Below are 12,572 nucleotides of genomic sequence, written 5' to 3' on the forward strand. Positions count from 1 at the left end.
TATCAGCTTCTGACCGTCATAGCAAATGGCAATAGTCATTAGCAAATGGCAATAGGCTGAAATTTCCACAGTGCTTCCCAACCTATTAGAAAAACAGGCTGGGCAATTAACTTTTCATGTCCTAAAAGTATCAACTTGTATTTAAACAAACATAGCCTGAGGAATCTCAAACTTTAAGATCGATCAAAGCAGGCTGGGCGTGGTGGCTCACGCCTATTATCCCAGCACTTTGGGAGGCCAAGGCGGGCAGATCACAAGGTCAGTAAATCGAGACCATCCTGGCTAACACGGTGAAACCCCAACTCTACTAAAAATACAAAAAATTAGCTGGGTGTGGTGGTGGGGGCTGTAGTTCCAGTTACTCGGGAGGCTGAGGCAGGAGAATGGCGTGAACTCGGGGGACAGAGCCTGCAGTGAGCTGAGATCGCACCACTACACTCCAGCCTGGTTGACAGAGAGACTCCATCTCAAAAAAAAAAAAAAAAAAAAAAAATGATCAAAGCAAAGAGTCTTCATAGTTGCTTTTCTTTCCTCCTGGTAGTTGATGGAGATACACACATAACAAAAAATAACAGAAAAGGGCTGGTGTCTTGCTTGTCAGTGGTCCTCAGTGTTCTGAGCCGGGCTGATACACATTTGATCCGTCCATAAACATGCAGGGTGAGTGAACTTAAATAAGATGCTATTCTGGTTTTTATGTTCATTTTGGTTTCAGTTTTAAGAAGAGCCTACTGGATTTTTCCACAGTCCACCCACTAATTAGAGACACAGGAAGATAATGAGTATGGCTGCTTGGCTTATTTTGAAGCTAACCAAATGTGGACCCGGCGGCGGGAGGCTTGTTTGGGGTTTGACTAGGCTATATTTTACAGTGATTGAAGACTTCTGCCACACAAAAAAAAAAAAAGGAAGAAAAAAAAAAGTGACAACACCCCCCACCTCATTTATAAATCGAGTGCTTTTTTGGGGTTCATAATGAGGCAATCAAGTAGTTTAATAAACTGGAACTTTGACAGTGGAAGATTCTACACTTTGTCAGTCTGGTATATATCTGAACTAATTCTCTCTATTGAAGAGTTGGTGTTGAAAAGTTACTGAGCCCTCCTTGCTCAGCAAACCCTGAACATGAGCTACAGAGCCTCGCTATGAACTGGAAAAGAAAACTTACTTACTGTCACATTTCATCCCTTGGTGGATAAGTCCATACAGCAGGGACCCACAGTGATCGCAGAAGGTGGGGCTTCCGTAAGTGTGGATTTTGAACTTGTGCTTGCTCCTGGGGTCCTGGGAGGAGAAGAAGCACAGTGCTCATTTTAGTCACGAAAGGACCACGTTTTTAGATTAAGCCAAGCTCAGGCCCCACCACTCCCCAATTTATATAATTAAATATAATTTAAATTTATATAATTAAATGTAAATTAAATTTATATAATTAAATATAATTTAATTTATATTTAATTATATAAATTAAATTTATATTTAATAAATATCTAAAATAGTTACTGGTTTGTTTTTTTTTTTTTGAGATGGAGTCTTGCTCGTCTCCCAGGCTAGAGTGCAGTGGGGCACGATCTCAGCTTATCGCAACCTCTGCCTCCCAGGTTCAAGCGATTCTCCTGCCTCAGCCTCCAGAGTAGCTGGGATTACAGGCACCCGCCACGATGCGGGTATTTTTGTACTTTTAGTGGAGATGGGGTTTCACCATGTTGGCCAGGCTGGTCTTGAACTCCTGACCTCAGGTGATCCACCAGCCTTGGCCTCCCAAAGTGCTGCGTAAGCCACTGCATCTGGCCTGCATCGTGTTTTACATAATGAATACCTATGTTTCCTCTCTTTATGGGGTGAAATTTGCACATACCACGGTTTCCACCAAAGCTATTACTTCTGGAGCTATGGTCACCAAAGCCCTTGGGGACCAGTAGAGTGTTTTAAACAACTTGGCATCTCGGTCTCCCCAGTGCCTAGCACAGGCTGGGGCACAAGTAGACACAACATTGGTGTGTTTTTGAAGCTGAACAGGAAAAACCCTAAATGGATCATTCAGAAGATCTCCTCTTGGACAGGGTATCCAGAAATACAATACACTGTGAAACCAGATCTACATCCAAACTGACAGGTACATTTTCTTGCTTCTGCACCATCTCCAAAGTATTTTATGCTTTTTATAGGGAAACTCAGCATGGTCAGATGAAAATTGGAAAGGCACTGACATTACGCTTCCCCAGAGCCCACTGCAATTTCATTACCTTCTCTTGCATACCACACCACATAGAGCACCGAAGGTGCAACCAGACATCTTTTTTCTTTAGATTTTTAAGCTTTTGTTCCTCAACTCACAGATTATGGATAGGGGAGGAAAATTATATACAGAAGACCATCGCAGTTAAAGAGCATAGACTCTGGAGGCACTGCCTGGGTTCAGGTTCCAGCTCTGCTACTTCCCAGAGGCATGGCCTTGGGTGAATTACTTATCCTTTCTGCCTCATCTGTAAGCTGAGAAATTAACAGCATCTGTCTTCTGTGGTTACTATAAATAAGGACAAAACGAGTCAGTCTTTGTAAAATGCTTAGAAGAGTGCCGTATCACAGGGTAGGTAGGTACCACGCAGGTAGTGCAGACAAGCACCTCTGCTTCTGGGGCCTCTGCTTATTTTTTTATTTATTCAATTTTATTACTATTATTTTTTTGAGACGGAGTCTTGCTTTGTCACTCAGGCTGGAGTGCTGTGGCACAATCTCGGCTCACTGCAACCTCTGCCTCCCAGGTTCAAGCGATTCTCCTGCCTCAGCCTCCCGAGTAGCTGGGATTACAGGTGCCTGCCACCACCCCTAGCTAATTTTTTTATTAAAAAATTTTTTTTTTATTTTTAGTAGAGACGGGGTTTCACCATGTTACTCGGGCTGGTCTCAAACTCCTGACTTCAGGTGATCCACTTGCCTTGGCCTCCCAAAGTGCTAGGATTACAGGTGTGCGCCACCGTGCCCGGCCTCCTCTGTTTATTAATATATAAAAGTAGGCTGGGCATGGTGGCTCACACCTGTAATCTCAGCACTTTGGGAGACCGAGGCAGGCAGATCACCTGAGATCAGTAGTCTGAGACCAGTCTGGTCAACATGGTGATACCTTGTCTCTACTAAAAATACAAGAATTACCCAGGCATGGTGGCACATGCCTGTAATCCCAGCTACTTGGGAGGTTGGGGTAGGAGAATCGCTTGAGCCCAGGAGGTGGAGGTTGCAGTGAGCTGAGATTGTGCCACTGCACTCCAGCCTGGGCGACAGAGCGAGCCTCCATCTCAAAAAATAAATAAATAGTAGAGCTCCGAGCTTCTACTCAGATGATCCATTTGTCTACCATCCAAGTACTAACCAGACCCCACCCTGCTTAGCTTTCGATCAGGCCTGTACAGGGTGGTATGGCCATAGACTCAGCTGTTCTATTGGAACTACAAAACAATTTCATACTCAACATGTACCTATCAGGACTCATTCCTGTTAAGTTCTTCCTCTTGAATCACTCTTTGTGGCCTAAGCAACTGTAAAGGCAGAGTGGCCATCCACTGAATTAAGCAAGACCTTAGAAAAGCAGGGTTTGGGGCAGGGCAAGAGATCCAGAGATCTACTGTAGACATGCCAAGCTTGAATTATACTTTCTCCCAGGGTTTCTGTAATGCAAAGTGACACAAAGTAGAATATTCTTGGCTGCTGACTTTCTGAGGGCCTTGGTGCTGGTGATTTCGGGGAACTCCAAAGGTGATTCTGACTATAAGATAATTCACCTTTTGGTTGACTATGGAACCTAAAGCCTAAGCCACATACATGCCAAAGGCTTGTTATGACTACTTTTCTTTTTTTTTTTTTTTTTGAGACGGAGTCTTGCTCTGTCACCCAGGCTGGAGTGCAGTGGTGCAATCTTGGCTCACTGTAAGCTCCACCTCCTGGGTTCATGCCATTCTCCAGCCGCAGCCTCCCGAGTAGCTGGGACTACAGGTGCCCACTACCATGGCCGGCTAATTCTTTGTATTTTCAGCGGAGTCGGGGTTTCACTGTGTTAGCCAGGATGGTCTCGATCTGCTGACCTCGTGATCCGCCCGCCTCGGCCTCCCAAAGTGCTGGGATTACAGGTGTGAGCCACGCCCGGCCTATGACTACTTTTTAAAGATTTGAGAATTCTGAAATAGTTCAATCATACAGAGAAGTATAAAGAATAGTAAACCCCTCGTGTCTGCACCACCCAGAACTTATAAAAGTGAGCATTTTCCCTGGTTTTTAATGCGAAATTATCCTCGTTTTACCGAGATGTTAGTGACCTTCCCAAAATCACATGGTTGATGAACATCATAATTCAGATTTTTTTTATATGAAACGGTTTACACATTTGCACGTCATCCTTGCACAGGAACAATGCTCATCTTCGTTTCACTCCAAGTTTTGTATTTGTGCTGCTTAAGAGAGCACAGACCTACGATGTGACCAACATTGGATTCCCATCCCAAGAGCTTTTGGAGATCTACTCAGAATGAGGATCTGGCTCTCAATATCTTTACAACAGATTTTTATATCTGCAACACATTTTTTTTTTTTTTTGGAAACAAGTCCACCACCTATTTTTGTAAATAAAATTTTATTGGAAAAAAGCCATGCCCCTTTACTTACATATTTTCTTTGGCTACAATGGCAGAGTTGAATAATTATGACAGAGACTGTGTGGGCCACAAAATCTAAAATATTTACTATTGGGGCCCTTTTAGGAAAAGTTTGCCAAGCCCTGCTTTAAGACAGGGGTTTTCAAAGCATGGTTCCCACACAGCATCACATCACCTGGAACTTGTTAGAAAGGTATAGTATTTAGTCCTTTCCAAGACCAACGAAGTCAGAAACTCTGGGGGTGGGGCCTCCCAGTCTGTGTTTGAGCAGATCCTGCCAGTGATCCTCGTGTCGGCGGACTCACTAAAGACTGGAAAACTACTGCTCTAGAAGGTCATTCAACAAATATTTAGTAAGTGCGTCACAGGTGCGAGGTGAGTACCTAGCACCTCTATGTGCAGATGATTAATGATATCCTTGAGGCAGGTCAGTAGTTTACCTCCTAAATGTCTCTCTCAGGGTATGAAAAATCAGCATCTTCCTTGACAGCTTATTTCTTCTGGAAAGTAGTAGTTCGGTCTACGGTATGAAGTATGACCTTAGATTTCCACCATTAGAGAAGCCCACCAATTTTCCCAGGATTCCATGACATCAGGAAGAATGTTCAGGGAGTAAGCTGGTGCCAGCACCAATTAAAAGTACCTGTGTTGACAGGAAAGGTTGTGTCCTACAGTGCGGAGGGCACAGAAGATGCCAGGGGAAATGAAGGAACCAGTTTTCCCTGCAGAAACGAGTCATCAACAAATGGCACTAAATAAATAAGGAATGGCAGCTCGCACGGAGCCCTTAGGAGTATGTGCGTGCCAGGCAGCCCCAGGGTGGTTGTCATACCAGTTGGTTGTCACATAGATCTCCATTGACGTGGCACACAGGCAACTCACTTTTCAGGAAAACCTAAGGCTTACTCATGCAACAGCCATATGGCACCTTCAGGATCTCACCGTTTGGAGGTGTAGGAAGAGAGGAAACCATCACTTCCACCTCCTGCCTAAGTCTGGAGAACCGGCAAGTCTTGGTGTCGTCACACCCCAAAATTATGTGTGGCCAAAGATCCTGCCTATGAATTACAACAATGACAGTAATAATAATAGGACCAGCTGTTTGTTGATCAGCAAGTGTGCACAGGTGCTTTACAATAACCAAGATCTTTGTTTAGAATAAGAGATTCTCCTATGAGAAGATCATTGAGCAGGACTGTGGAGACCTGTGTTCTGACCCTAGTCCCGGCACAAACTTTTACTTTGGAAAAGTCACGTCATTTATTTATAAAGCAGAAAGAAAATCAATCTGCCCATGTCATGGGCAAGGGGTGACACTCAACTTAGGGAATATAAGAGAAAGGCTTTGCAACCTTAAAATCCCTAGACAAATATAAGCAATTATTATTACATTATCCATAGGAGCAAACTTCAAGGTGCCCAGGGTTTCCCCAAAATACTTTAGTGACTTGGGCCTGGATGGGGAGGAACAGGGCAGCGAATCACCCTCAGGCTTCAGAGGTGGTCAGAGTGAAGGCCAAGCTGGCAAAAGTTAAGGGACTTCCTCCTAGTTCCTGCATTCCCGACTTCTGCATCCCAAGCCTGGACTTTCAAGCCAGTCCTCTTGGCAAACGCCCGGAGTGGTGTTTTGTGAAACCGTCTGCTAACTCAAACCACCTCTTGCACCGTCTCAATTATATGGATGATGCCATTTCTTGCACTGCAGCAGTGGGATGCAGGAGCATGGAAACTCTTTTCCAGTCTAATTAATCTCACCTAGTCTGACAAAAGAAACCACAGTGTTAGCGACAGAGCTGTGAGTCATGAAGATCTGCAGAGAGCAACTCGTCCTAAAAACTCCCCAGGCTAGCTGTGTTTCTATAAATAACCTCTAAATAGTGATGCATTTTACTTCTTTGGGCCCTGATTTCCTCATTTGGAGCCTAAACGTATTGGGTGGGATCAGTATTTTTTAAATGTCAGGTGGTACCTAAGGATGCTGAGGATGGAGGCAGGAGAAGGCAGAAGAGGGAGACCACTGCTAAAATTAAAGTTGAAAACAACTGGACTAGATCATCTCTTTAATTCTTTTTTTTTAAAAGCTATTTAATTTGAAATAATTTAAGACTCACAAGAATTTGCAAAAATAGTACAGACTGTTCCTGCATACTCTTCATCCAGCTTCCCCAGTGATAACATCTTACATAACCACGGCACATTTGCAGAACCAGGACAATGCTACAATACCACTAACTAAACTACAGAGTTTAGGGTTTCTTCAGATTTTACATGCATAATTCCAATGCAAGAGCATTTACTGTACTACACATGCATTTAATATACTGTTTACTGAGTAGGGAATACAGTAATATTGGCTGGTGAAATACACTAACTCAAGTAGAACAGCACCAAAGGAACATCTGTTAGTTCTTCATTAAATATATAACCCGCCGGATCTCATGTTAAGGAGTCGTGGGAGGATGAGTCTAAAGATTTATGTGAAAAGCAGAATTAGGATGCTTTTCTCTAAGTAATGGAAACACACTGCTGTTTCCAAACCTTTCCGACCCATTTTTCAAAACAAAATCATTTCAAGGCACAGTCTGAATGAGAGCTCAGGCAACGTGTGGCGCCGGCCTGGGCCATGAGGGATTGAAAGGTGGGTAAGGCTTGTGGCTTCCAGGTGATGCCTGTGACCTGGATGGACAGACAAGGTGAACACCACAACACCAGGGCACAAGCTGCCCCCACTGGCCCGAGAGTAGGTCTCCTGATAGCTGCCAAATTCATCGAATTCATCATGCAAATGATCAGAGCAGCCTCAGGATCCTTTCCTATATCTATAAACCTGGACATCTGATCTTTCTCCTCGGGGAGTTCCAGGTGGCACCCTGGCGTCTCTCATCTGTGTCTTCATTTTGGCTGCTGCCTCCACCTGCCAGGACTCTACCTGCTGAAACACCTGAAAAGTCAATATGAAAGTCTCCTTCCTCCTCCAGGAAGTCTCTCCAGATGTCAATACCAGTCACAATTTCTCTCCTTCATCTGACCTTCCAGAGCATTTTATTTCTGTCTTTTGCATACCACTTAACACATTCTGCCACTTATGATAATTATGATTCTGTCTACCTCCCTTTTAATTTTTCATCATTTATCTCTCACCTCCCCCACACAGAGGACTGACATGACAGTCTAGCAGAGAGGAAAGAGAGGTCTTAAAGGATGCTGCCGAACTGGGGATTAATGTTAAGTATCAACTTTATCTCTGAGCTTCCTGGAAACCAAGGTAAAAAGGGAAAAGCGACATTACTAGGTTCCTCTTGAACTGCAAAACTACCTGAATGTAGAAGTCTGTCTTTGTATCCTCTGAAATCATTTTATCCCCTCCATGGTAGACCTTCAGTAAATGTGTATGAAAGCAACCACTAAATCCTTAACAAAGCACACTGTGCACCAAAGGGCTGTAGATAGAGTCATCCCACAGATAAGTTACAGCAAGTCTGGCTACACTTAGGGCCACAAAGAAATGTCTGGTGCACACCAGCTTCACTATTACCAAGTTAATAATATTTTCCTTTTTAGTGAAATACATGTTCATCTTTCTTTTTAGTTCTCCAGGAACTGGCAGCCTCTCATTAAGTGAAGTGTGAAACCTGCTGTCATATGTCACAAGCCTGACATTATATCATAACGAAAGAGGGAAAAATACAGCTCAGATACTTCTGTCATATATGTGGTTGGGAGAAAAAAATGAAGGCTTTCAGCTAATCACTTTTCATAGGCACAAATAAAGTCTAACCCACAAATCTAAATCTAGACCTCTTAGGAAAAAAAAAAAAAAAAACAAAAGTGAAAAATTCAAATTCTATTGGAAGCATCCACTGGCCTGTTTCTCATTTCTTAGTTTTATAATACAGCAACTTAATTAGTCTTCCTTGGAAACATTTCTCAACATTTCTACCAAGATTTTTCAAAGTCTCTCTTTATCACCATCATCATTACCACTATCATTTGCAATTTGTTAAAATAAACACATGGATCTACACTGTGCAGAATTTGGATGCTGACCGGGCTTTACATTTCCTAGATGCATTCTTGTTGTGTCTACAGCCATCTGGAAGGCATATTCTAGGTAAGTTTGCAAACGCAGTAGTTGAGGCTGGAGACTAATCCAGCTATGTGCAGTATGAAATCTCTAGAGGAGTTAATGCTCCCTTCACACCAGGAGGAGGATAACCAGTGATGTTTTTTAATGAGGATGTTCATATTTGAACTGACATCACTGCACATGTGCTTTTAATGCAATGAGTAAAATAATGGCAGGGTTTTGGTTAGAGGTCATCCTGGCTTGAATTTTCCACCCATATTTGAATGCCTTCAAAATGCCCCACAGGTTTCTCTTGAAGGACCAAACTGTCTGTCATTGAGGGCTGGAGGTTCAGGCTTTAAGGGTTTCTGGAAAAGACTGTTTCTAACCAACAGAAGCTCTGCGGTGCAACTTCCTCCAGCAGCCAGAGCAGTATGGCTCCTTGAAGCTGTTCTCCTCTAAGTACCAAGGAAAATTCTCTGTTGTCACCATCTGATGTGTTCTCATGAATCATGCTTGTAAGCCAAGCTTGGGTCTAAATGTCACCCACATGCTGACTATATGAGAAACACCTAAAACACTGCTTCGAGGGCAAATCCAGCATCGTGACTGCGATCTTAAATTTCTTAAGAAATTTAGGGAATTACGAAGCAGTTTTTTTTTTTTTGTTTAAACTCTATGATATAAAAAAAGACCTATTTAAAAATTTTTTGGTTAACATGAGCGTATTACCAAAACCAGGTCATGCGATCAGGGTGGTTGCATGTAACTTGGGGACCACTGTAATTATTACATTGTGTATCATGTACTCAGCAAGGCGGCCACGCCCCTCTCAGGCTGCTGAGACTGCCTGGCCCACTCTCCATTTGGGCTTAGGATCGCCCTCGGTCTCTGACCATACCGGTCTTGTTGGATGTTTCCTTTTCTAAGAAAGCGTGAGAGAAATTCCATTTTTGGTGAAGCTCATTAATTTTTGATCTGCAATGTAACACTTCAGTTTATTCTGGTGAATAACACTCATCTATACAGTTGGATGAACCTGTCAAACCAGGTTTTGCTAGTAGTTTTCTTATGAGTCCTTTGCTCAGCTATGCAAGATGCTGTAATCATTCAATGGGAAGCAATAAATTATTTAAAAAATTCTAGATAAATCTTTAACAGCGAGGCAATGGCTAAATAAACTGTAATATATTTATACTATGGAATACTACATGGCAGTTAAATCAAATGAGCTAAATCTTTCTGTAAAATCATGGACAGATCTCTAAGATATATTATCTAGTGAAAACAGCAAGCCACAACACAAGACATAAAATATAATGACTTTTATGTAAAAAACAGAAACAAGCACTTTGGGAGGATCGTTTGGGCTCAGGAGTTCAAGACTAGCTGGGGCAACATAACGAGACCTCATCTCTACTTAAAAAAAAAAAAAAAAAATCACCTGGGGGTGGTGACCTATGCCTTTAGTCCCAGCTACTCAGGAGGCTGAGGTGGGAGGATTGCTTGGGCCCAGGAGGTCAAGGTTGCAGTAAGCCCTGATCACGCCACTGCATTCCAGCCTGGGTGATAGAGCGAGACCCTGCCTCAAGAAAAAAAAAAGGCCCCTCCTCTGAACAGTAAGACAGCTTTTTTCTAAATTGATAAATAAGTAAATGACTCCGGGAAAGTGTGGGGACAGATTAGGTTCAGAGATGAAAGTAAAAGGAGACTTTTAATATTACCTGAAAAAATTTAAGTTAAAAAATAAATCCATACATCATCTAAGTAATCCAAATTACCATGAAGTCCAGCTGAATACACTGGCTATATTTTGGCTGCTTCATGAGACTCCATTGCAGGGAAAGCCTAGTGTGCTAGAGGAACTGGGGCACAACCACCTCATCTCACTACAAAGGGGCTTTGTTTGCAGTTTCTCTACCAATCTGCAGGAGAAGGTGTCTATGTGAAGGCGCTATGAAGATATTTAATACCACAAGCCATCAATACAAGTTAACTCTTAATGAAAAGCTATTATTATGACCATCTTCCTATTTCATAATATACCTTATACATTAACATCTCAAGACATTGTTTTATGTCTGGTTTTGCTCCATCATCAATCAACTTTAAACAAATTTATTTTTAACTTTTGTGGGTACACAGGTGTATATATTTATGGGGTACATGTCATGTTTGATAAGGCATGCAATGTGAAATAAGCACATCATGGAGAATGGGGTATCCATCCCCTCAAACATTCTTCCATTGAGTTACAATCCAAACAAGCTCCTTGAATTATTTTAAAATATACAGTTATTATTGATTATAGTCACCCTGCACAACTTTTAAATTTCAAATACCTTTGATGGTTTCATATGGAATTCTGAATTAAAAAAAGATAAGCTAGGTGCAGTGGCGCATGCTTGTGGTCCCAGCTATGTGGGAGGCTGAGGCAGGAGGATTGCTTGAGCCCAGGTGTTTGAGGCTGTAATGCGCCATGATGATGCCTGTAAACAGCCACTGCACTTCAGCCTGGGCAACATAGTGAGACCCTGTCTCTAAAGTAATAGTAATAAAAATAAGATGTTTAAAATGTATAAGTATTCAAATCACAAACCCTAAACATAACTCATTTAAAAATAAGGTTTTTCCTAGGTACCTATCAATTTCTTCATTTTGCCTAAAAAAAATTATTTACTGTGCACCTACTATGCTCCAGGTGGTGTGCCCACTATGTGAAGACTCCAGGTGTGGCTCAGGTCCTATCTAACTTGGAAGAGACTAGGTTATACTGTTAACAAATCACTTCTAACTTTCAGTGGCTTCTCACAACAAAAATTTCCCTCACTCTTCACTTAGGGACTTAAGCAGTCACTATCTAGGATACATGCAATCTCAAAGCAGAGGAAAAAGAGAAATGGCAGAGTACTCGACGGCTCATAGATCTCCTGCATGGAAATGGTGTCATCATTTCCGTTTGCATGTCACTGGCCAAAGCAAGGCACATGGCCAATCTGGAAGTCAACAGGGCAGGGTGTAATATCCTCCCCAGAAGGGGACAACAAATATTTTAAACAATAATACAAGCTACAATGGCCCTCAGAAAGCTTAGTATCTAATGCCGTTTTATATTATTTGGTAAAGAACCACAGGATGGGTTAGGACTTCAAACTTTGAAAGCTTGTCGGTTTGAGTTCAACTGAAAATAGTTTCAAGTTGGTGATGCCCAATGAAACCGTCCACCTTGTAGATACAATTTTAGCTCAGCAACAAAGCAATACCAAACAACCTCAAAATCTCATTGGCCTAGGTTTATTTCTCACTCATGTTATCTCTCAGTAGCTACAGGGCAGGAACACCTGGCTACTTATTCCAGCATCTAGGGATGAAGGAACAACTGCTATTTGGGACACGCCATTCTCATGGCAGAGGAAAGGAAAAGCAAGAGGTGAAACTGAACGACAGTCTGTCAATGTTTCTTGCAAGCAGCTAAACTTCACCTCCTTGAGCCAAGACTGACCCTAGGTGGGGGATGCTCTGCATCCAGGGAGGGGCTACAAGTCACACAGCAACGGGTAGGGACCTATGGTCATCGGAGAGGTAAGGGAACAAATAGTGGGGGACAATAATACAATATTCCACAGATATTCCTGTATGTCTTTCTCTACCCCATCTACTTAGTATTTCAGCACATACTTAAACTATATACTTAAATCGTGTTTTTGTTCCAGTTTTTGTTTCAAGGATAAATCATTATTTTTCTTTTTCCTATTGTCATCCTGATTCCTCTAAGGAAAAAGTCATTCAAATATTACATTTCTTTGCCCATTCAACTGGGGGTACTGACTACTTTAACTAGCTTTATGGCAACTCTGAGA

At 42.2% G+C, this 12,572-nt stretch overlaps 1 protein-coding gene and 1 non-coding gene across 3 annotated transcripts in view; both read right to left on the bottom strand.

Annotated features, from left to right (window-relative positions):
- Nucleotides 1–12,572, bottom strand: part of PRKCA (protein kinase C alpha) — a 516,290-nt gene that overhangs the window by 168,930 nt on the left and 334,788 nt on the right. For both annotated transcript variants that reach the window (XM_050762434.1, XM_050762435.1), the window contains exon 4: nt 1,173–1,284. In XM_050762434.1, coding sequence (XP_050618391.1) covers nt 1,173–1,284 — 112 coding nt within the window. The remainder of the gene's footprint in view (nt 1–1,172; nt 1,285–12,572) is intronic.
- On the bottom strand, nt 4,355–4,458 carry LOC126940011 (U6 spliceosomal RNA). The gene has a single exon (XR_007720538.1). It is a non-coding gene; the product is annotated as a U6 spliceosomal RNA (small nuclear RNA).

The sequence above is a fragment of the Macaca thibetana genome, chromosome 16 (assembly GCF_024542745.1).
Source record: "Macaca thibetana thibetana isolate TM-01 chromosome 16, ASM2454274v1, whole genome shotgun sequence".
NCBI lineage: Eukaryota > Metazoa > Chordata > Mammalia > Primates > Cercopithecidae > Macaca > Macaca thibetana.